The sequence below is a fragment of the Ranitomeya variabilis genome, chromosome 5 (genome assembly GCF_051348905.1).
Source record: "Ranitomeya variabilis isolate aRanVar5 chromosome 5, aRanVar5.hap1, whole genome shotgun sequence".
Classification (NCBI taxonomy): Eukaryota; Metazoa; Chordata; class Amphibia; order Anura; family Dendrobatidae; genus Ranitomeya; species Ranitomeya variabilis.
This window is the reverse complement of record NC_135236.1, coordinates 86,362,561-86,385,046: the sequence shown is the minus strand read 5'-3', so window position 1 is coordinate 86,385,046 and position 22,486 is coordinate 86,362,561. Positions and strand designations below refer to the sequence as shown.

General features: G+C 43.9%; 1 protein-coding gene and 2 long non-coding RNA genes across 5 annotated transcripts in view; 1 reads left to right on the top strand and 2 right to left on the bottom strand.

Moving 5' to 3' along the window:
- Nucleotides 1–2,197: 2,197 nt before the first annotated feature.
- SLC25A37 (solute carrier family 25 member 37) overlaps nucleotides 2,198–22,486 on the bottom strand; it is a 31,410-nt gene continuing 11,121 nt past the window's right edge. For all 3 annotated transcript variants that reach the window (XM_077262836.1, XM_077262835.1, XM_077262837.1), the window contains 3 exons: nucleotides 8,614–8,842; nucleotides 7,633–7,689; nucleotides 2,198–5,721 (listed from right to left, as the gene is read on the bottom strand). In XM_077262836.1, coding sequence (XP_077118951.1) covers nucleotides 5,219–5,721; nucleotides 7,633–7,689; nucleotides 8,614–8,842 — 789 coding nt within the window. In that variant the 3' untranslated portion in view covers nucleotides 2,198–5,218. The remainder of the gene's footprint in view (nucleotides 5,722–7,632; nucleotides 7,690–8,613; nucleotides 8,843–22,486) is intronic.
- Nucleotides 10,620–11,374, bottom strand: LOC143775020 (uncharacterized). Its single transcript, XR_013215578.1, has 4 exons — nucleotides 11,285–11,374; nucleotides 11,131–11,202; nucleotides 11,004–11,061; nucleotides 10,620–10,773 (listed from the first exon to the last, which is right to left on the bottom strand). It is a non-coding gene; the product is annotated as an uncharacterized LOC143775020 (long non-coding RNA).
- Nucleotides 16,530–17,284, top strand: LOC143775019 (uncharacterized). The gene is made up of 4 exons (XR_013215577.1): nucleotides 16,530–16,619; nucleotides 16,702–16,773; nucleotides 16,843–16,900; nucleotides 17,131–17,284. It is a non-coding gene; the product is annotated as an uncharacterized LOC143775019 (long non-coding RNA).

The following is a 22,486-nucleotide window of genomic DNA, read 5'->3' as shown; positions in this document are numbered from 1 at the left end:
CTCTTACCCCATGTGCAGGGCATTGCAGTAGCTTAGGTATCCAAGGTTACGACCACTAGCAACTGTCACTGTATCAGTGGTCATAACCATGGGTATCTAAACTACTGCAATGTCCTGCACATGGAGTAAGTAACATAGGTTATAAGAAGAACTATACTACATTTCTAATTGGAGCCATTTACTAATAATATTACACCTAGTACATAATGGGATAAGATCTTGGAGATGGGAATATCCCAATATAGTCTCTTGAACCCTTTGGAGAAAGAAATGGGCAAAATTACATAATTTCATTAGATATTTACAGCAAAATTTTTCGCAAAGAAAAAATATCAAGCAATAGTTAAAAAAATATATTGCCAATATAAAAAAAAATATATATATAAAACCCATAAAAAAGGCCAAAAGTGACAAATTTCAGCAATAAGGCACATAAGCTTCTGATAAAAGAACTATCCTCTGTCCTACCTACAGACAAGGGCAAGACAGCTCGGGAATGGGAAAAGTTTTACAAAAGATTAGGGACTGTACTGTCACTTTAATTTTTTAATTTACCATTACTGCCCCCACGATCTGGAGAACGGGGTCTGGAAACGACCGGTTGGAATGGAGACTATGTGGTTCCATTCATTGTTTGCGGGACTGTTGGAGATGTGCAGCACCCGGCCATCCCCAGCAGATCCATAGAGAAGTGGTGCCAGGCGTATGCATGACCTGGGGCGTTTCAAATCCCTTCCCCCGAGGATCAGTGGGGATCCCAACTAGTGAGCAGGTTTCGCCAACCTCCACCTAAGGTTATGCACACGGCCATACTGGATCCCTGCTATACAGATCAGTAGTAAGACACACACGCACGGCGTACAGTGCAGCCCCTCATCATACACTTCAATCTCATCTTATTGATTGACATCAATAATACTGGAAATATTTTGGTAGTTGTAATTTCAGATATATAACACTCCAATCATTAAATATTTGCCCATAGTCACCAAAAATTAAACGTGATGTGTGCCGCCATATAGTGCCTCCAAATAATGCCGTGTTATGGGGTTTATACATAACAGTGTCTGACGAACAGGGGAACATTTTCACAAGTTCACACCTCTGTACGTGCTCCAAAGGCATGAAGCCCCATAGAAATCTACAGGCGGCGTGTTATTCCGCCATACAATGTGGCATATTTATGGAGCTATAATACTTCTACTTTGAAAGAAGACACTTGGGTAGTACTAGTGTCACATTTTTGGAGTAAAAGGGGATTAAATCCCTTGTGGTCCCTAGGATAATCACACATACCGGGGTTTCCAAATTAGGAGGATCAATTCATAGATCTGAGAATAAAAAACAAAATGCAACTCGATGTTTCCCCAAATTCTTCTGTCAAACAGGCTGGAATTTTACCTGCATAACTGTTTCGCCCAGGAAATAAGCTGCATCAGGGGTGACCGACAGCCGCTTATCTCTGCCATAGGAAACAGCTGAACAGGCATAGAAACGGGATATCTAGTAATAGAGGTCACAGATTTTATAGGTTATCCCCATGTTCTACATGTTACACCTTAGACTACAAATTCCCAAATAGTTTCTAATCCTTCTAATTCCACTTTCTGCCCTTCTTTCTCACCACAACTCCCATCACATACTGCTAAGGTAAACTGCTGCATTAAAAAGAATCTGTCGGCATGCAATCTGAGAGCAGCATGATGTAGGGGCAGAGACCCTGATTCCAGAGATGTTTTTTTCATTAGGAGGAGATTATCACAAGAACTTTTTATCTCGTGCCTCCAGGTCCAACCACTGATTGGCAGCTTCCTGTAGTAGTATACGGTCAGAAAGCAGCCAGCCAATCAGTGGTGTGGGCGGGGCTATACAACGCTCAGCATTTGAGCTCTGCTAGATCTGCAGCAGAGAAAATTGGGATTCCATCACAACTGCTGCACCCAGTAAACTAAGTGACACATCGCCGGAATCAGGGTCACAAACCCTACATCATGCTGCTGGCTGGCAGAGATATATATATATATATATATATATATATATCTCAATATCGAAAACCTGCTGACAGATTCCCCTTAATGCAGTTTTAAAAAATAAAAAATTCTGTTACTACAATACCACGATCAACCCCCAGATGGCTAAACAGCAAAGATAAGCCTGTAAAAGACAGATATCCAGAAAACGGACAAAGCGAGAGGAGTTTTTTTTTTTTTAATTGCAATTTTTTTTACTTATATTTTTAAAACATATTAAAAACTATCAATCATGTTTCTTTCCAACTTGGTGTATTTCAGATTTCCATGGGGGTCACAAAACACTACATTTCCCGTTTAGTGTCACTAAGGGTTCTTTACCAAGTAAACGAGTATTGATTGACAATATCACGAGCTAAACAACAAAAGTTGCCCGCTGTCCCTGGATATAATAGCCACAGTCCAAACAGCATCCATCTTTATGCAATGTCACCCCCTCTTAATCCATCAGCATCCTTGAATTTTAGTGTTCACCATGTGTATAAATATCCCATAATATCGCCTATTTATACTCTTGCCGCAAAACGTGCAGTAACCAGCAGGGGGCAGCGTTGTCACTACAATGACATGAAGGCAGGAGGGCGGCCATAAGGCAGCGGTGCAGATGGGGGTCATGTAATAATAGTGTTAGGAGGATGCTGACATGTTGCGGTGACATTTAAGGCATTTTTAGCTTTACAGGGTGATAAATGAGACTCCCCATAACGAGAATGATGATGGATGATGAATGATGATGATGATGATGAGTTGCAGCATGCAGGACTTTAAAGCCAATCTAGGAAGGGTTAAGGAATGTAGAGATCTCTCTACAGCAGCAGGATGGCATATAACAGCACTATAACCCCCATCATCAGTGGTCAGACACTAGATATAAAGTCTTGGTAATGAATGAAACAAAAACACTTCTTTAAAAATGAACAGACTGCAAGTCCAAGTAAAGAAGGATCAGGAAAAACCTGAAAACCTCATCACACTGACGTACCTACAGCTTTACTAGCCACATTCTGAAAAACCTATAAACTGCACCCCATGTCAACGAGGCCCTAGGCAACTGCCTACTCCTTGCCCCTGGTACTGGGCAGACAGAAGAAACGATGGATTCAGGACTAAACTATAGAGTTAGTTACCACAGATACGCATCAATCTGCACAGGAGCTGTAGACACAAAACAAGGCTAAATAAAAACAACTTGAATGGTCAAACTTTTTCACCCCCCGCATAGTGGTCACATGACATGTATATGTACCTGCATTATATGGCACCGTGTACTTACAATTTTCCCTTTCTACCCAGTCAATTCTTCTCTATGTAGAAACCAGAAGTCTCTTGTCCCTCAAATTATCATTCCCCTCTTCACCTCCTGACCCACCTGCTCCCTATGCCGGGGACTTTTGCAGCGATTTATGACTCTTACAGGGAAAACTGACCTCCTGTTTCTGCATAGAGCTTAGAAGGATTCAGCTAGTCAGTTACACATCACAGACCTAATGGAAAGAAGAATTATCTGGGTAGAAAGGAAAAATGAGCAATAGTAAGTACACAGTGTAATATAATATGATTATTGCAATATATTAAGACAGACCCGGGCAAAGTGCGGTTCGTGGGCCACATCCGGCCTCTGGTTGTCTCAGTCCAGCCCGCGGACCGAGACAGCCATGGGGCTGGAAACTAGAGGTCCACGGGCCGCACCGTGCCCGCTCGCTGTCTATCTGCGCTGCGCCGCTGACTCATTTAGTGGTGGAGAGGTCTCCGGCCACTTCCTCCACCAATCAGTGTGTGAATCAGCTGACACCATGACAACTCATCACGTCAGCTGTGTACTGCGGAGTCAGCGCACCGAAGGTAGGGAGACCAGCAGAGCGCCGGGGAACGGGAGTACGTGGTGGTCATTTTATTATTTTTTTATGTGTATGGGATGTTTGAGTGGGCATGGGGAGGGGTGACATGGTGCAGCACACATGGGGGGTGACATGGTGCTGTGCATGGGGGGGGGGTGACATGGTGCTGTGCATCTGTGGGGGGAGACATGGTGCTGCACATAGGAGGGTGACATGGTGCTGTGCATGGGGGGGGGTGACATGGTGCACGTGGGGGTGCATATAGGGGCGACATGCAGTGTATATAGGGAGGCTGTGTGGGGCACATGCAGTGTATATAGTGAAAATTAATTGCCCACCCCTGTATAAAGAGGATGGAAACAAAGGGGAAAGGGAAAGAGGAAAGGGGAAAGAGAAGAGAAAGAGGAAAGGGGAAAGAGAAGAGGAAGGGGAAGAGAAAAAGTGCTTCTATAAACAAGAGCGTTACTAAAAATCCATTATACTCCACTGAAAGAGTCAAGCACACCCAAAAAAATGTCAATATGGGGCAGAGGGTTAGCCACCAGGTGAGTTGCATTATTTTGGATTTCCTCCTGCATAGGCAAAAGCATATCAAGATGAGCCAAATGTGCGGGATTTTTTGCGTTTGCTTTTGTTTTTTTTAATGAAATTCCCCAGGACCGCCAACTAAAAATTACATCAGGAGCTTGCTTCTCCATAACGTTAAAATACACCTCCCAGCATGCCCCAACAGCTGCAAAGCATGCTGGGACCTATACCTTGACAATCGGGGGGGGGGAAATGTCCTCTTAATCAGTACACGATCCCATTTTAATATCTGTGCCCACATAACATTCACACCCAGAATATTAACCCTGTCTGTTCCACAACTTAAAAAAAACACATTAAAACAATTTTACATTTTCAAAAGAACCTCACACAATATTAATATATTCTCTGGAATAAAAGTGTCGGATTGTGCGTCTTCTTGTTCTCAGCATTACACGGCTCCGAGAATAGCATAAATAAAAATAGATTTATATATAAAATCGGACTTGTGCGCAGTCATCTTGGCGGCTATAAAACTCTCTGTATAATAATATATACCTGTATGCTGTTACAGCAAAACTACAAGCCAGCATTGCTGGTCACCAGTGTACCCGAGGACGAGCCGTCAGAAGTCAGGAAGGTCCAAGACACAAATGGCACTTAATTTGGTGGAGGTGACAGGCACCAAACTGTGGCGTCCTTCATGGCTGTAATCAGAGTATCAAATAAATGGATTTTTTTTAGATATAAAATACTGATTCCCAGACCCGGCTCCATCAGCAATGGCTTCTTCTTCTTCTACCGCAGTGCATGTTTGCAGACCTACTGTTTCTTTTTGCTCAGGAAGTACTTGAAGAACTCGTACACGGACCACGCGATGGCGGTAGAAGGCATCTGATAAATGACCCGAGCCTGCACGCCCTTGAAATACCCTCCTACCCCTCCGAGTTGGTACACCGTCCTTACGGTATTGGCCAGGCCCGAAAGATGTCCGCTGATGTTTACAGAGCTGAGGGCCATGTTCTCCTGAGTGTTCAGTAACGTCTTGCACACGTCTAGTGGGGTGGTGGCTGCAGCGGCCACGGCCCCGGCGATGGCTCCGGACACGATGTGAGAGCCGGGGTGGTACTGCCGCTGCGGATTCAGCTGCTCTTGGGTGAACTCATAAGTGATGAAGTGAATGGCCTGGAAAGGGATGTTCATGAGGAGCTGGGTGGTGTAGCTCCGGTAGAAGGCTCCCACGCCCTCCGTCCGGCTCACCGTCCGGATGCAGTGCAGCATGCCCCTGTAGGGGGAGTTGTACATCTGCATTCTCTGCTTCACCACTAGTGACGGGAAAAAAAAGTATATAAATCAGTTATTGGAGTATGAGAAAGCTCGACAATATACTTTTATGAGTAAATTTACAAGCCATGACTTTGTTACATCAGCAAAAAAAATAAAAAAAATTCTTCACCATTGTAAACTTGTAAAAAAGTCACACAAAAAGTTGTGACTTTTTTACAAGTTTACGATGGTGATGAAAATTTTTTATTTATTTATTTTTTTTAACATGCAGCTTGTCACATGGACACCTGAACTTGTATGATTCTTTCCTAGGCTAGGCAGCCCGCACCCTAAAGAATACACAGGATGCACAGTGTATTCATGAGACAAACCGCAGACTATGGGTCACACACCAATCACTTTCACACCAACTATTTTCATTTAAAAAATGAAAATTCATTTATGAGGGCGCAAAAAAAAACAAAACAAGAAATCAGACACAGTAAACCATCAGATTTTTACGGATACATTGCAATTCTATAACATATAAAACTGTAAATGATTAATAGCTGCTGTGAAATTTAAAAAAAACAAAAAAAAGGGATGGTTTATAAATGAGAAAAAACAAAAACCATTACTTCTCTGGAAGAAGCGCGGTTTCTTCCCCCCCCCCAAAGGATGCCAGGCAGGGCAATGAATAAACCCTTCTATGGGGCAGATGCCCAGAGTCTTGCTTCTTATACACCAGTCTAGATCCAGGGCGCGTCGAGGTCACATGTACAATTCAGGAGCCATTGTAGCAAAGCCACAAGTTTCATTATAATTTTGCGACTTTTCAAGGAGTCACCGCATGACGGATCGGCCCATATACGTCTTGAGTATTGCCACATTGCTCCCATTATCCAAACAATATTTTTTGGTGACGATTTGGCTAAAAAGGCGAGAACAGCGGCCCCCATACGCCTCTGTATTCATTGCCGGGAATGGAGCAGTGGCCAAGTGATCAGTGCATTATCCCTTATCCTATTTTGGGAATAGCCCTTTAAAAAGACTCCTACTATACAGAGAAAACTCGACAATATACTTTTATGGTAAATTTACAAGTCATGACTTTCCGCTACATCAGCAAAAAAAAAAAAAAAAATTATTCGCCATTGTAAACTTGTTAAAAGGTCACAATTTTTTTCATTTTCCTTTTAAAACGTGCAGCTTGTCACTTTTATACCTGAAGCAATCGCAGAAATAGAGAAGGCCGAGCACCGCTGGTGATTCAGAGAGCCAATACCATCAGCTGATCAAAAATGCTGCCCACTGTACCCACTGTATGCCTGTAGGTTTGAGTCAGATGACCTGCGGTCAAGCCGTGCACAGAGGTCTGCATTCAGCCATCTGAACAGTGCCCAATATGAAAGACATTTTTCTCCTAACACACGCCGTAGAGGAGAGTTAGGACATCCACATACACTTTGGATGGTCGGCCGGTCTTGCCAAATTCAATGGGTTTGATTGATCATCTTGTGTATATAAGGTTGTATGGGGTCATCCAGACGCTCCCCGACAGCAGATATAAGGTTAGATTTTAGTGACCGGTCCACTTGTTTTCATGAGGAATAAGAACTTACTAGTCATGTCTGTCTGACAGCAGCTTTCTCCACTTTTCACATGCACACTCGCCCAAATTGAGCAGGCATGTACATTTGCGAGTTTATGTAGAGAAATTGCCGTCGGACAAATGAACACTTTGTGCTTAACACCAACCATATAACATTGGGGGGACGTCACCCAACCACAATGTTTAGCATTACTTACATAGAGCCAGAACTACAGACCAAGATTTCGAAAAAAGAAAAACAGATCATGTAAATCGAAAAAATGTAAGAAAGAAAAAAAGAAAAAAAAGGAAATGGGTCCAAGAGCCGGAGTCTTAGCACATAGGCAGAGGGGGATGGAGGGATGGAAATGTGAAGTACCTTCCGCTGGGTTCATGACGGCATCGTGCAGCACCGTGGCCAGACTTCCTGCCACCCCTGCAGACAAATGAAGAACTAGTCATATGGGGAATGTGATGTAACAGGAACATTATCATAGAAATGGTTATCAAAATAACGGCTTGCGCTCAGGTTTTCCTTTTGGAAACACTAAATCCCCTGCATAGTTTACGGGTGTCCACACTCCGTACATACATGCCAGTCACGTGGCCGGCAGCGGGCCCTACCTCCCCCCATGCACACTACACTTGGGGGAGCGTGCATGCTTTTTTAAAATGGGTTGAGGAGGGTAAACCGCAGCAGAAAGTCTCCTGTCAGAGCAAAATATTGGGAGAGGCCGAAATCCAACATCCAGGTCCCTTCTTCTGACATCCACCATCAAGGAAGACGGGAGCAAGACGATACACGCGCCAACGTGTTCAGCAGACAGTAATCTAATGTGTGTGGCCAGATTTAGACTTAATGGGGTCGTCTGCTACTTTGAAACTAATGACCTATACTGAGAACAAGTCATCAATATCAGGTCTGACGCCCAACACCCCCATTATCACCTCCGGCAGTGGCGCATGGAAATGGTAGCTCTGAATCCTGTGTAGTGGCCGTTCTTAGGTGCTGCAGATCAGCTCTTACTGAACTACTGAATAACAGCTGATCTGCAGGACCCAGGAGCGGCCACTACACTGAGCACGGACGGGACGGCTCTCAGAAATTGTTTCATCCGACAGCTACTTGAGGCAATATCAGCCGAGTGGTGGTGGGTGCCAAGTTTTGGACCTCCAAGATATATTGAATGTCATCAATATCAAAGTAGTGGACAATCCCTTTAAGAGAGAACATTCTGGCTAGCAGCTGTCACCACTAGGGTGACCCTGTGTGAATAGGAAGAGACCTGTCAGTCATTGGTCAGGCAGAAACCGCCGAGGGCCCGCCAGCAGGACGCATGAGGTGGGACGGGGACTTTACCATTAGCCACGTGGCTGTTGCCCGCATGATTAATCATGCCTCCTATAGTGGTCTTCATTTTCTCATAGCAGGCGAAGTACAGCGCGTGTGCCGGCCCGGCCCCCAGCACCGTCACGTTAATTCCTCGCAAGGGGGTCAGCAGCCCTTCGCTGCGGATCATCTTCCTCAACGCCTCCATGACTCCCCGGTACTGAGCGTTGGGGTCGGGCTGCAAGCTCTGCATTCTGGTCTGAAGAATAGCAAAGAAAAAAAGAAAAGGCACATAAAGATTAGAGGCTTAAACCAGGTCTCAACATTAGGTGTTAGGTTAGACGGCAGCATTTTTATCATCTCCACAATCTTATGTCTATTATGCAAACTAAGGGCCCGATTCATCTGTTGCACTTTTCTTTAATTTTTTGTCCTCGTTGACTTTTTTTTGTGCCAAATTCTTCAAAATGTGGCTCATGGGTTCATGACTTTTGTACAAAATAAATAATTCTCTCTCTTCACCCAGTTTCTGATATTTTAGTTAAAAAAAAAATAAAAAAAAAAAATCACAGGTTCTTCTAAAATGACGCAAGATTGGCACTAGCATTGCAAATGTACATACTCCAGGCAAGGGGAAATGGAGTATATGCGGCAAAAATCTGGCGACTTTTACAGAAAAACTTCGTTTTCAATTTTATTTCATAAATCAATAGTACACATGAAAATGAGGAACTTTGTAATATATATCATCAGAAAAATCTGCTTCTTTCCCCTCTTGGACTGATCCTTCACTCTCAGTTCACGGGTGAAATCTGCATTCAGTGAAGACATCCCCATCACTGAAAAAAGAAATGACAGTTGGTGCTGATAAAATTCTATGTAGAGGGGAGGAGCTAAAGTGAGCTCCTCCCCCAGAAACATAGAACCTTATCAGCACCAACTATCATCTCCCATCTCAGTGATGGAACCTTCTTGTATTCACTGAAAACAGATTTACCCGGGAATTGTGACCATGAATGATCAGGAAGTGGAACAAGCAGAGTTCTCTGATAAGAAATATTACAACGTTTGTGTACTAATGATTTATGGGAAAAAAAAAAAGTTAATACATTGGGTTCTCTTTAAATAATCCTAATAAATAAATCAGCTGCAAACATATGGAAGCGTCAAACCCACCCACAATGATGTCAAAAAAAGTGAAGAAAACACATAAAATGGACTAGAAAAAAAAAAAAAAAAAAAAAGCGTAAAAAGATCAAAAACTAGAAGTGGGTGCAAATGCAATAATGAATCTGTCTCCAAGTCTGATTGTTTCCCTGAGATAAGAAGCACCAAGACTCCCAATTGCCGCTTATCCCCCAATTAAAATACCTTGTGTGGTCAGCCGCGGGTGCACATTACAGCGGATGGCAAACGTCCAACTAATGTCTAATAGGATTACGAGTCTCAGCGATAAAACTCTGAACCTTGTGCATTATGCAAACCAGATTACACAACCCTAGTGAGAAGAATTAATCCTCGATCTGCTGGTTATCCGAGCGCATCAGCGCCACCTCCACACATGGAGGGTCACCCGGAGGAAGGCTTCCTGCTACGGGCATGTACATACTTGACAGGGTTTGTAAAGGCATCCGCTAAAGACTGGCACAGAAAGTGACAGCGGGTGGGAAGACAACCGGGGTGGGACCGGCAATTCCTTTCCACCAGTGACACCCCCCGCTGGCTCGGCTCCCTGGATGGTAAAGCTGCAGGCCTGGAGTGGATGTCCCGACCTCGGGGGCTTCCATATCTGCCCTCTTCGGTGCCTGCTGCCCATAGACAGGATGAACACTTAATTAAATTCACCGCACTCTCTTAGAATATGTAAAGAAAATTATAACAATTTATTCAACCTGACGGGAGCATAACAGAATATTGCAGCATATGCGATAAACAACAACGTTTCGGCTCAGCCTGAGCCTTTATCACGTTATCGCTGTGGAAAAAGTACATGAACAAAATAAAGTAAATAACATGAAACAAATGGTAGGATATATAAAAACAGGAACAAAAACATCAAAATCCTAAATAAGAGATGAGGGAGTAGCAGAACACTGAATACGTCCACCGATCGAGACATCGGAGGGTGTCCAAGAAGGTGAGGAATCAGGGAGTGGGAATTTCAGTAGGGTAGAAAGAATCTCATGTATCCTGTAAGTAGGGACGGTAGAGTGAGTAAAATCATGCAGAATATAATACATATAGAGTCATAGTATTGCGTTGGTACAACATGGCATTCCAGAGTATAACATGCTAGACCAAGATGGTAGCACACTGAGGAGAATATACCCAGGTATACAGTAGGCAACATGTATGGACAATGTGCCGCATAAGTATAACATAAAACATAGCAGTCAGAGAACATGGCACAGAGCGTTTACCTTATTCCAATAGAAGATAGTGTGTGAGCAGGGATAAGTCCCAGTGGTGCAGCAGATTCTATAGAGAATAGTGAATAAGGGTTAGCCAGTGAAAATCATAGCAGTGCCCATTATGCTGTATGTTTACCTTTTAGTAATAGACTGGTATGCTAAACAAATATGTATATAGCCAGAGGTTCCCCTTGTAGAGGATATGGACCTATTGGGAAGTAAATAGTACATGTTCATGTTGGTGCCCATAGTGGGAAATAAGGGTGGAAGCCTGCTGTACTGGCGTTTACCTTTGGAATCAGGATGGAGAGCGGCGCTCCCGCGCTGTGCTCAGCATGTGTCAGGTAGTCTGTTAGGGCTGTGTGTGCTGGTTAAATATCGCCGTACCGGAAGTGGACGGCGCAAACCGGAAGTGACGTAGTGTCACTATTTAGAGCCTCAGTGCGCATGTCTGGAGCTTTGTTGTGGAAACCTTGTAACTAGGCGCTTGTAAGTGGCTAAGATGGAGGCAGAGACCTGGGAGTAGGGCAGAGTGCGCATGTCAGGAGCTAGTTAAAGCAACCTTGCAGCTAAGCGCTATTGATAACTAAAATTAGAGCGCTATGTAAGGTATATAATGCCCTGGGGACCGGGTAGAGCCCGCAAATGGTCGGTGTAGGCACTGATAATGTTGTGTTATAACCTCGCAGCTATATGTAACCTTGTGGCTAAGCGCTATTGGTAATTAAGAATAGAGCGCTATGTAAGGTATATAATGACCTGGGAACCGGGTAGAAGCCCAGATGGTCAGTGTAGGCACTGGTAATGTTATAACCTCAAATATATTTACAGGATATCAGGTGGAATAAACTACTAAAGATAAATTACAAAAATAAAAATAAATACAAATAAAAATAAATAAAGAGGTAAAAAGTAAAGGGTAATAAAGCCATACCAGGGGGGCAGAACAAATCAGGGGACTGAGGGAAACTCACCCACTTAAGAATATTGAGAATATTGAGTCCTATAGGGTAATATTTTAACGAGTCTGTAGAAAGAGAATAAACTTGTTAAATAGTTATATCTGGGTTCTAATCTTGCCAAATCTGTAAAGAGAGAATGTAATTATCAAGTAGTAAACGAGAGCTCATATTAACCAATCTATTTCCCTGTTTAACCCTTTAGGGGCCAGAGTATCCAGCTTATAGATCCAGAAGGTTTCACGTGCTCTCAGTAATCTAACATGGTCACCCCCTCTCCTGGGGCGGGGGACTTTTTCGATAACCTGAAACTTAAGCTGTGCCACAGTGTGTTTGAATTTGGTGAAATGGTCCGGTAAGGGCAACCAGTTCTTGCCACATCTGATGGTAGATTTATGGCTGGAGATTCTGTCCTTTATGTGTTGGGTAGTCTCCCCTATGTAGAGGAGGCCACATGGGCATTTGATTAGGTAAACGACAAAATTTGAGTCACAGGTATGAAAGCCGTGTATTGGATAAGTTTTGCCAGATCTAGGATGAGTTATGGTGTTGGACTTAATGACATTTGAACACGATGCACAATTGAGGCATGGAAAAGTGCCATTCCGTTGAGTGCTCAATAATCTCTGTGTATTACTGGGTCGCTTAGTGCCAACGTCCGCTCTCACAAGTTGGTCCTTGATATTGGGTGGTCTCTTATTACACATCAAGGCTGGTTCCTTGAAGGACTGTATATTCGGGTATGCTTTAGCCAGAAGTGGCCAATGTCTCCTAATGATCGAGTGAACTTTAGGGACCAACGGGTGGAACCTATGTACGAATGGGACCCTCTCTGCTGTATTTCTCGGGGGCCGAGGAGATAGAGGTGACAAAATACGTGCTTTCTCGTCGGTGAGAAGTTTGGAGGGATAGCATCGTGCTTGAAATTTAGATGACATGGTGTCTAATCTGTCGTTGAGTTTGATAGGGTCAGAGACAATGCGAGCTACTCTGTTGAGTTGAGATCGTGGCAAGCTGTTTTTTAGTGAACGTGGGTGGCAGCTAGTGTAAAGTAAGAGGCTATTGCAGTCGGTAGGTTTACAGTACATGTCTGTGGAGAGATCTCCATTGGTGGCTTTAATGACAGTAGTGTCTAAAAAGGGTACTGAGTCAGTGTTGCAATAGATGGTAAACTGGAGCTCTGGGAGAATGGAATTCAGGTAGGAGTGAAAGGTTGTTAATGTATCAGGGGGGCCTGTCCAGATAAGGAAAATGTCATCAATGTAGCGGTGATAACATAGTGCGTGTTGTAAATAGAGCTCGTTGTTAAAGACATGAGTTGTCTCAAAATGGTTCATGAATGCATTTGCATAAGCTGGCGCTACATTTGAACCCATCGCGGTCCCGCACTTCTGGATGTAGAAGGTGTCCTCAAATAAGAAGTAGTTCTCATAGAGCACTAGGGTAAGTAGGTCTAGGCAGAATTGAATGGCATCCTCTGGTATTGTGGATTGGTGTAACAGTAGTCTAGTGGCCTCAATGCCTTTTGTATGCTGAATAGCCGTATAGAGGCTATTAACATCTAGCGTAACCAGGGTACTGTGGGGTGGTACCGTGCCCAGTTGTTTGATAATGTCCAAAAAGTGACCGGTGTCAAGGAGAAAAGATTGGGTAGTTTTGACCATGGGTGTCAAGATCCTCTCTAAGAAGATAGATAATGGGGACAGGACAGAGTCAGTGGAAGCCACAATTGGGCGACCAGGTGGATTTCGTAGGGATTTGTGGATTTTGGGTAACACGTAAAAAACAGGTGTTATCGGGTGGGGGTTAACCAAAAAAGTTGCCGTTTTCTGATCTATAGTGTGTTTGACTAGATATGTGTCAATCACATTTTGGATTTTGCGACTGATGGCTACTACTGGATCCCTAGGTATGATATCGTAGGTGTTGGTGTCTGCCAATTGGCGATAGATTTCGCCAATGTACTGTGTACGATTCATTACTACAATCGCACCCCCCTTGTCTGCCGGTTTCACTATAATTGAGTTGTTAGTGTGAAGAGAGGACAGAGCTTGTTTCTCGGTGGTAGAGAGGTTAGAGTGCAGAGGAAAAAGACCAAGGCGTTGCTGGTGAATAAGAGAATCAATTTCTTTATCTACCAAGGAGATAAATGTTTCAGCCGCGTGATAGGTCCTCGGTGGGCAAAAATTACTCCGGTTACGAAGTCCAAGGGTGGTGATTGATAATGCTGGTGGTATGCCATCGCCCCTTGTAGGAATCGGGGTATGCAGATTGTCCGTAATTGAGCCAAAATGAGTTTTTAGTCTAATCGTCCGGTAGAAATATTCCAAATCCTTTTTCAATTGCAAAGCGTCCCAATTAGGTGTGGGGCAGAATGAAAGCCCCTTCTGGAGGACTGCGAGTTCTGTAGGGGAAAGAAGATGATCTGATATGTTGATTACTAAATTGGTAGTCTCACCTGAGATCTTGTTGTCATTCTTTCGCCTTGCTCTCCTTGTGGGTCTCCTTCGTGGCGTCCTCCCCTCCGTCCCTTGGATAAAAAATGTCGCCTGTTGTAGTTGGAGTTGGTTGAGGAATCGCTGCCGGAGCTGTAATATCCATCTCTGCGTGGGTAGCGTGGTTGGCGCCTGGTTGAGGTAGAGGAGTCGGTCCATTTGTAGACCCTGTTGTTGGCGTAATCGTCGGTGTCGCGTTGGAATTTGGCTCTCTTACGTTCCTGTAGGACCTTCTGATGCTCTGCCAAGGTTTTCTCTGTCTTTATTTTCAAAGTAGACCACTCCGTTGAGGACAGAGTTGATGAAAGTTGTGTCTCTATATTCTGAATATTCTGTTTGGTTTCTATTATTGCTTTCTGGAGGAACTCAATTGTTAGTATTATGATGTCTAAGGAGCATTTGTTAAGAATCCTCTTATATTTCTCACAGTATTCCGGAATGTCCGAGAATAAAGTGGGGTGCAGGTTGCACCTAAGGCCCCTGGGTATTTTGTTCTGCTTATAGTATTCAGCTAGGGTTGTGCAATGAAGGTCGTAGGAAATAAGCCTACGCCTTTCTTTTTCAAAGTCCCTGGTCCTCAGTTCATGGACTGGGGTCCTGAGAAATTCGCTAGATCCTGTCACGTGGGACAGTATATCTGAGCTTGTGGCCACATCAAATGCAAACGTATCGGTAGACATGGAATTATTGCACAGATTATGATAGGAGTGGTCGGTGCAGCAGCCAATGTAGTAGTATAGAAAGGGGTTAAATGGCGTGCACTCGGCCTAGTAAGACGAGGTGCTGGTGCAATGGACCTAGAGGCCCTGAATAAGCACTTAATTAAATTCACCGCACTCTCTTAGAATATGTAAAGAAAATTATAACAATTTATTCAACCTGACGGGAGCATAACAGAATATTGCAGCATATGCGATAAACAACAACGTTTCGGCTCAGCCTGAGCCTTTATCACGTTATCGCTGTGGAAAAAGTACATGAACAAAATAAAGTAAATAACATGAAACAAATGGTAGGATATATAAAAACAGGAACAAAAACATCAAAATCCTAAATAAGAGATGAGGGAGTAGCAGAACACTGAATACGTCCACCGATCGAGACATCGGAGGGTGTCCAAGAAGGTGAGGAATCAGGGAGTGGGAATTTCAGTAGGGTAGAAAGAATCTCATGTATCCTGTAAGTAGGGACGGTAGAGTGAGTAAAATCATGCAGAATATAATACATATAGAGTCATAGTATTGCGTTGGTACAACATGGCATTCCAGAGTATAACATGCTAGACCAAGATGGTAGCACACTGAGGAGAATATACCCAGGTATACAGTAGGCAACATGTATGGACAATGTGCCGCATAAGTATAACATAAAACATAGCAGTCAGAGAACATGGCACAGAGCGTTTACCTTATTCCAATAGAAGATAGTGTGTGAGCAGGGATAAGTCCCAGTGGTGCAGCAGATTCTATAGAGAATAGTGAATAAGGGTTAGCCAGTGAAAATCATAGCAGTGCCCATTATGCTGTATGTTTACCTTTTAGTAATAGACTGGTATGCTAAACAAATATGTATATAGCCAGAGGTTCCCCTTGTAGAGGATATGGACCTATTGGGAAGTAAATAGTACATGTTCATGTTGGTGCCCATAGTGGGAAATAAGGGTGGAAGCCTGCTGTACTGGTTCCCAGTTCCCGGTTCCCAGGTCATTATATACCTTACATAGCGCTCTATTCTTAATTACCAATAGCGCTTAGCCACAAGGTTACATATAGCTGCGAGGTTATAACACAACATTATCAGTGCCTACACCGACCATTTGCGGGCTCTACCCGGTCCCCAGGGCATTATATACCTTACATAGCGCTCTAATTTTAGTTATCAATAGCGCTTAGCTGCAAGGTTGCTTTAACTAGCTCCTGACATGCGCACTCTGCCCTACTCCCAGGTCTCTGCCTCCATCTTAGCCACTTACAAGCGCCTAGTTACAAGGTTTCCACAACAAAGCTCCAGACATGCGCACTGAGGCTCTAAATAGTGACACTACGTCACTTCCGGTTTGCGCCGTCCACTTCCGGTACGGCGATATTTAACCAGCACACACAGCCCTAACAGACTACCTGACACATGCTGAGCACAGCGCGGGAGCGCCGCTCTCCATCCTGATTCCAAAGGTAAACGCCAGTACAGCAGGCTTCCACCCTTATTTCCCACTATGGGCACCAACATGAACATGTACTATTTACTTCCCAATAGGTCCATATCCTCTACAAGGGGAACCTCTGGCTATATACATATTTGTTTAGCATACCAGTCTATTACTAAAAGGTAAACATACAGCATAATGGGCACTGCTATGATTTTCACTGGCTAACCCTTATTCACTATTCTCTATAGAATCTGCTGCACCACTGGGACTTATCCCTGCTCACACACTATCTTCTATTGGAATAAGGTAAACGCTCTGTGCCATGTTCTCTGACTGCTATGTTTTATGTTATACTTATGCGGCACATTGTCCATACATGTTGCCTACTGTATACCTGGGTATATTCTCCTCAGTGTGCTACCATCTTGGTCTAGCATGTTATACTCTGGAATGCCATGTTGTACCAACGCAATACTATGACTCTATATGTATTATATTCTGCATGATTTTACTCACTCTATCGTCCCTACTTACAGGATACATGAGATTCTTTCTACCCTACTGAAATTCCCACTCCCTGATTCCTCACCTTCTTGGACACCCTCCGATGTCTCGATCGGTGGACGTATTCAGTGTTCTGCTACTCCCTCATCTCTTATTTAGGATTTTGATGTTTTTGTTCCTGTTTTTATATATCCTACCATTTGTTTCATGTTATTTACTTTATTTTGTTCATGTACTTTTTCCACAGCGATAACGTGATAAAGGCTCAGGCTGAGCCGAAACGTTGTTGTTTATCGCATATGCTGCAATATTCTGTTATGCTCCCGTCAGGTTGAATAAATTGTTATAATTTTCTTTACATATTCTAAGAGAGTGCGGTGAATTTAATTAAGTGCTTATTCAGGGCCTCTAGGTCCATTGCACCAGCACCTCGTCTTACTAGGCCGAGTGCACGCCATTTAACCCCTTTCCATAGACAGGATGAAGACTGCTGGTAACGGCTCTTGTGTTGCGTTTATGGATCCACAAGACACTGCTTCAATTTCCCCAGACACTCCAAGTCGTAGGGACGGAGACTGTAATGCTAGACATGGTCCCGGATCATAAAGTAGGCCGTCTGGACTTCAGCCTTGAAGAAGAGTCCACCAGAAAAAGATGTACTAAACAGATTAGTACATATGCACCACTTAATGGCGCATCTCTCAACTGCCATGCACCACCGCAAGTAATGTTCTCCATGGAGTCTGTCGAATTTAGTCCCACTTTTTGGGGGTAATGCACGATGAATTTGTCAGGTGTGCCCATCACAACACATCCTGGGTAAGCGCCGACGACTTTTCATTAAGTTGCCAGATCGGACTGTGACTGTCCAAAGCTTTTGCGGCATTTGAAAATAGCTTTACGACAAAAGTCTAAATCGGTTCTAAAGTAAAAAAAAAAAATTGCCACTTTTGGGGTATTCCCGACAAAATCATCAACGTTTTTTAAATATTGGATAGAGTTTAGCCAGGCAGGATGGAGGGCGTTCGAGAACATCCAATAAACACATTTACATATTATGCTGAAAAAAAAAAAAAAAAAAAAAAAAAAGAGCATGAACCGCACCTCCAAAAAATCATATAAGGATCTAAAGCCGCTAGGCAAAAATATATATAACTTGAACATGAGGTTCTTAGTTTAACATTCTGATCAGACTGTACAAAGTCCACTGACACATCATGGCAATCCTCGCAGTGGGTCCTACCGCCCTAACAGAGCGGAGTCATGCGCCGACCACATCGGCAATGCACCAGCAGGACAGACGGCCTGTTGCCCCACAGCACCCATGCTGCAAGACTGAGTCCCCATGACTCCAGACCGCGCCGCCCCGCCAGCACAAAACCGCAGCATCAATGGCCGCCACACAGCACCCACACCAAATGGATTGGCGAACGGCTCCGCGCCGTTAGGGCGTTAGTACCCACTACGAGGTTTGCCATGACGTGACAGTGGGCTTCATACAGTCTGATCAGAATGTTAAACTAAGAACCTCATGTTCAGTTATATATATCAAAGTAGTCCCCCTACACTCGAGATCACTGCTTGTAGTCAAGGTAAAACTTCAGATATAAATTCGTCCTGGACATGTGATGACGGACACACTGAGCAGCCATGACTTGTGTCACCGAGTGTCATACATTGGGGAAATCTAAAGAAAACGACAACTATATATAACCACAAGACCATGACCTTCATGACAATGACATCAGAGGAGCTTTGCATAGTACCCTAAGGAAATAAAAAGCTACTGACCTACTAATCAATCTCTCCATGCCGAGAGTCAATGGACCTGCTCTTAAAGTCTATGGAAGTCAAATGCCACTGCGGAGACAATTTTTGCAAAATTTAGCCATGTTCCTCTTCACTTCAGATGTGCAGTTAGCTGGTAATCTTACATCAAGTCCCTTATACATTTAGAAGGTGCCACGTCCCTCCGATGCTGAACATGCAGAGGAGAAAAAGCGATTGTTGGCCAATTCTGCCTGATGTAATAAATAGATCTAGTTGTGTAAAGTGCCTATCGGCGAGAAGATGAGATTGCGTCTCTCCTTCCTCATCCTCTCCTTTTGCAAGAACTTCATTATATATACACACTGCTAAGAAAGAAAATTCTGGGGACACTTGCATGTCACAGTATAACCCCTAGTCAATAAACCTCAGGGAGCCACTGAGTCCATTCCACCTGCTTTGGTGTCAATGAAAGAGACAACAGGAGAGGGACAGAGATAATAAGGGAATGGTTTTCAGGTGGTGGCACAAAATTATTCTTCTCTTATCCTTTGACTGATTCTTCTCTAGTTTTGCATTTTGCTAGAGTCCTTGTCGCTGGTGGCATAAGGTGGTACCTGCAACCCATTAGGGTTGCACTGGCCATCCAGTTCCTCCAGGATGGCACGGTTGCATGATGGTTTCCTGGTTGTATCGGCACAGTGTCAAGAGCTTCTAGCAGATTTCATATCACAAACAATTACACTAAAATATCTGGACAGGAGGACCACAGAAGGGCATCAACACAGCAGCAGGATAAGCATTACGTCTACTGTGTGGGGAGGAAGCCTCGGCTCACAGTCCCGCACCATGCGGCTCAATTGGCATCTGCCTGAGACCACCAGAATTAGCAGGTCCACCATTGTCACCTCATTCTCTTACCAGATAAGCACTGGTTCACATTGTGCAGGTTACAGAAGTGGAAGTATGGCGACGCCGTGGTGACTGTTGTGCAGCCTGCAACATCATCCAGAATAACCAGTTTGGAGGTGGGTCACTGATGGTCTGAGGAGGCATCTCCTCGAAGCGTTGCACAAACCTCCACATGATAGGTGTTAAGTACCAGGAGGAAATCCTCAGAGCTATTGTCAGACTTTACAGAGTAGCCCTGGGTTCCTCTTGGTGCAGAGCAATGCCCGACCTCATGTGGCCAGGGTATGTAGGCAATTCTTGGATGACAGCCATTGATGCTATTATCAGGCCCTCACCTTCCCAGACCTGAATATAATGGAGAACCTGTGGGACATTATGTAACCGTTCAACCAACGCCATCAAGTAGAGCCACATTTCTCCATGACCCCATCGTGATCTCATCAGGAGCAAGTCCAGACGTTGTCAGGAGTCCTTACAGTTGTGTAGGGGCATACATATAACTAACAATATAGCTTTCTGTGATGAATTTCACACAAATTAGATCCACTGGTGAATTTAATGTCTTAACTCTGATCTTCTGGGCTATTTGGAATCCAGCCCTCAATCGGTTAATGATTTAGGTTTCCATTGATTTATCATCAATGAATAACACTCTTTTTATACTAGTGCAATTGAAATCTAAAACTAAAAAGGGGAAAGTTTTCAGGTATTACAAAAAAAAAAATTCTGCTGAAGGCTCATATATAAATGATTAAGAGTTTTTGGTTGAGCTCGCGTCCTGCTGCCATCAATTACCCCGGCCAGCAGATGAACGATACCTACAGCAGGCTGGAGAACAGCAGAACTTTCCACAACATGGAAATCATATATTGAAGCTGTTTTTTTTTGTATTACGTCTGAGCAGCTTTTTTTCTTTTTAATGCATACTCTACGCACGTCAATTTTGGTTTTACGTATCTCCTACGCACTTCTGTACAAGTCTTAAAAATCACTAGAAATAATATTTAAGTGCTAAAAAAAAAAAAAAAAAAAAAAATCACTTCAGGAGGTCATAGTAAGAATTTAGAAGTTTAAATTGTTGGAGATCCTGGTACTCTGTCCCCATGGTCACTACAAGGGGCAAGGGCGTTTAGCTGACCATTGTGCTCTTTAGGTGGAATTAGGACATCTGTGAGACATAGTCAATGTATGGACCATGATCTATGGGACTGGTCGCGGGCCAAAGGCATACATGAGGCGGTTGAGTGCGGGTCGGGAGACTTAAAGCCCGTATGGACATTACAGTATGTACATGAACCACGTGTCTCGGACGTTCAAGTTCGTTCTAAGCCCAAATTCAGATGAGCAAATGCAAAGATAGTCTTTTGTTCTAGATGAAAACCTGACTATTTTTCCCATCCGCATGGTATCAACAAATAAAAGTCAAATACAGTAGCTTTCTATGTTAATTGGTGACCCGTATGAATCAGATTTCTGTGCGCCCATTGACTTGAGGTTTTTTTTTTTTTTTATGAGTTGACCGTCGGTCTGCGTGTAGAACCGGTCACGTGAATTACACCTTTGCATTGGTCACTGTGCGGTCCCTTAGGCTAGCCGTTTTGGTTACAGGCAGTACACGGATCGATAGTATGCTTGTCTGAATAAGCCCCTACCCTGCGTCTGCCTCTGTTGATCATATAAAAACAAGCAGAGCGGTATACAACACTTTCTCCATTTCCAAGGATCAGGTGAGCCGTGGGGGACACAAACGAAGGGGCATAAGGATTGGCTGAATGCTTACGGCCCCTCATTATAGTCAATAGTGGGGGACTCAGGAGCCAGATCCCCACTGATCAAACTGTCTAATATGTTGCTAAAAGCTTAGTTACAGTTGAATCAGATTTTCTCATCTTGGAGATATGAGATATAGATAGAGATATACATCATATCCATCACTCCAGATTTTTTTTTTTTTAAAAAATGGAGGTCTACAGGCAAGTGGACAACATTCAGCCACAGACTAGTTAGAGAGGTGGGCAACACAAACCTATCAAACATTGCACTGGCCAAACTCGTCACCAAGTCATAATCCACAAAGAAAGCAGCTAGATCAGGCTCTGCTACATCTGCCCAACAGTGATAGAAAGCAGCTACATCAGGCTCTGCTACGTCTGCTCCACACCGATAGAAAGCAGCTACATCAGGCTCTGCTACGGCTGCCCTACTCCGATACAAAGCAGCTACATCAGGCTCTGCTACATCTGCCCCACTCCGATAGAAAGCAGCTACATCAGGCTCTGCTACGTCTGCCCCACACCGATAGAAAGCAGCTACATCAGGCTCTGCTACGTCTGCCCCACACCGATAGAAAGCAGCTACATCAGGCTCTGCTACATCTGCCCCACTCCGATAGAAAGCAGCTACATCAGGCTCTGCTACGTCTGCCCCACACCGATAGAAAGCAGCTACATCAGGCTCTGCTACATCTGCCCCACTCCGATAGAAAGCAGCTACATCAGGCTCTGCTACGTCTGCCCCACACCGATAGAAAGCAGCTACATCAGGCTCTGCTACGTCTGCCCCACACCGATAGAAAGCAGCTACATCAGGCTCTGCTACGTCTGCTCCACACAGATACCTTGTCACAACGTTCATCAGTGAACACCGGGAATGACATAGCACTTTTTTTTTACCTCTGTCATTCGGCCAAACAGCCTGGGTGTGGAAGTT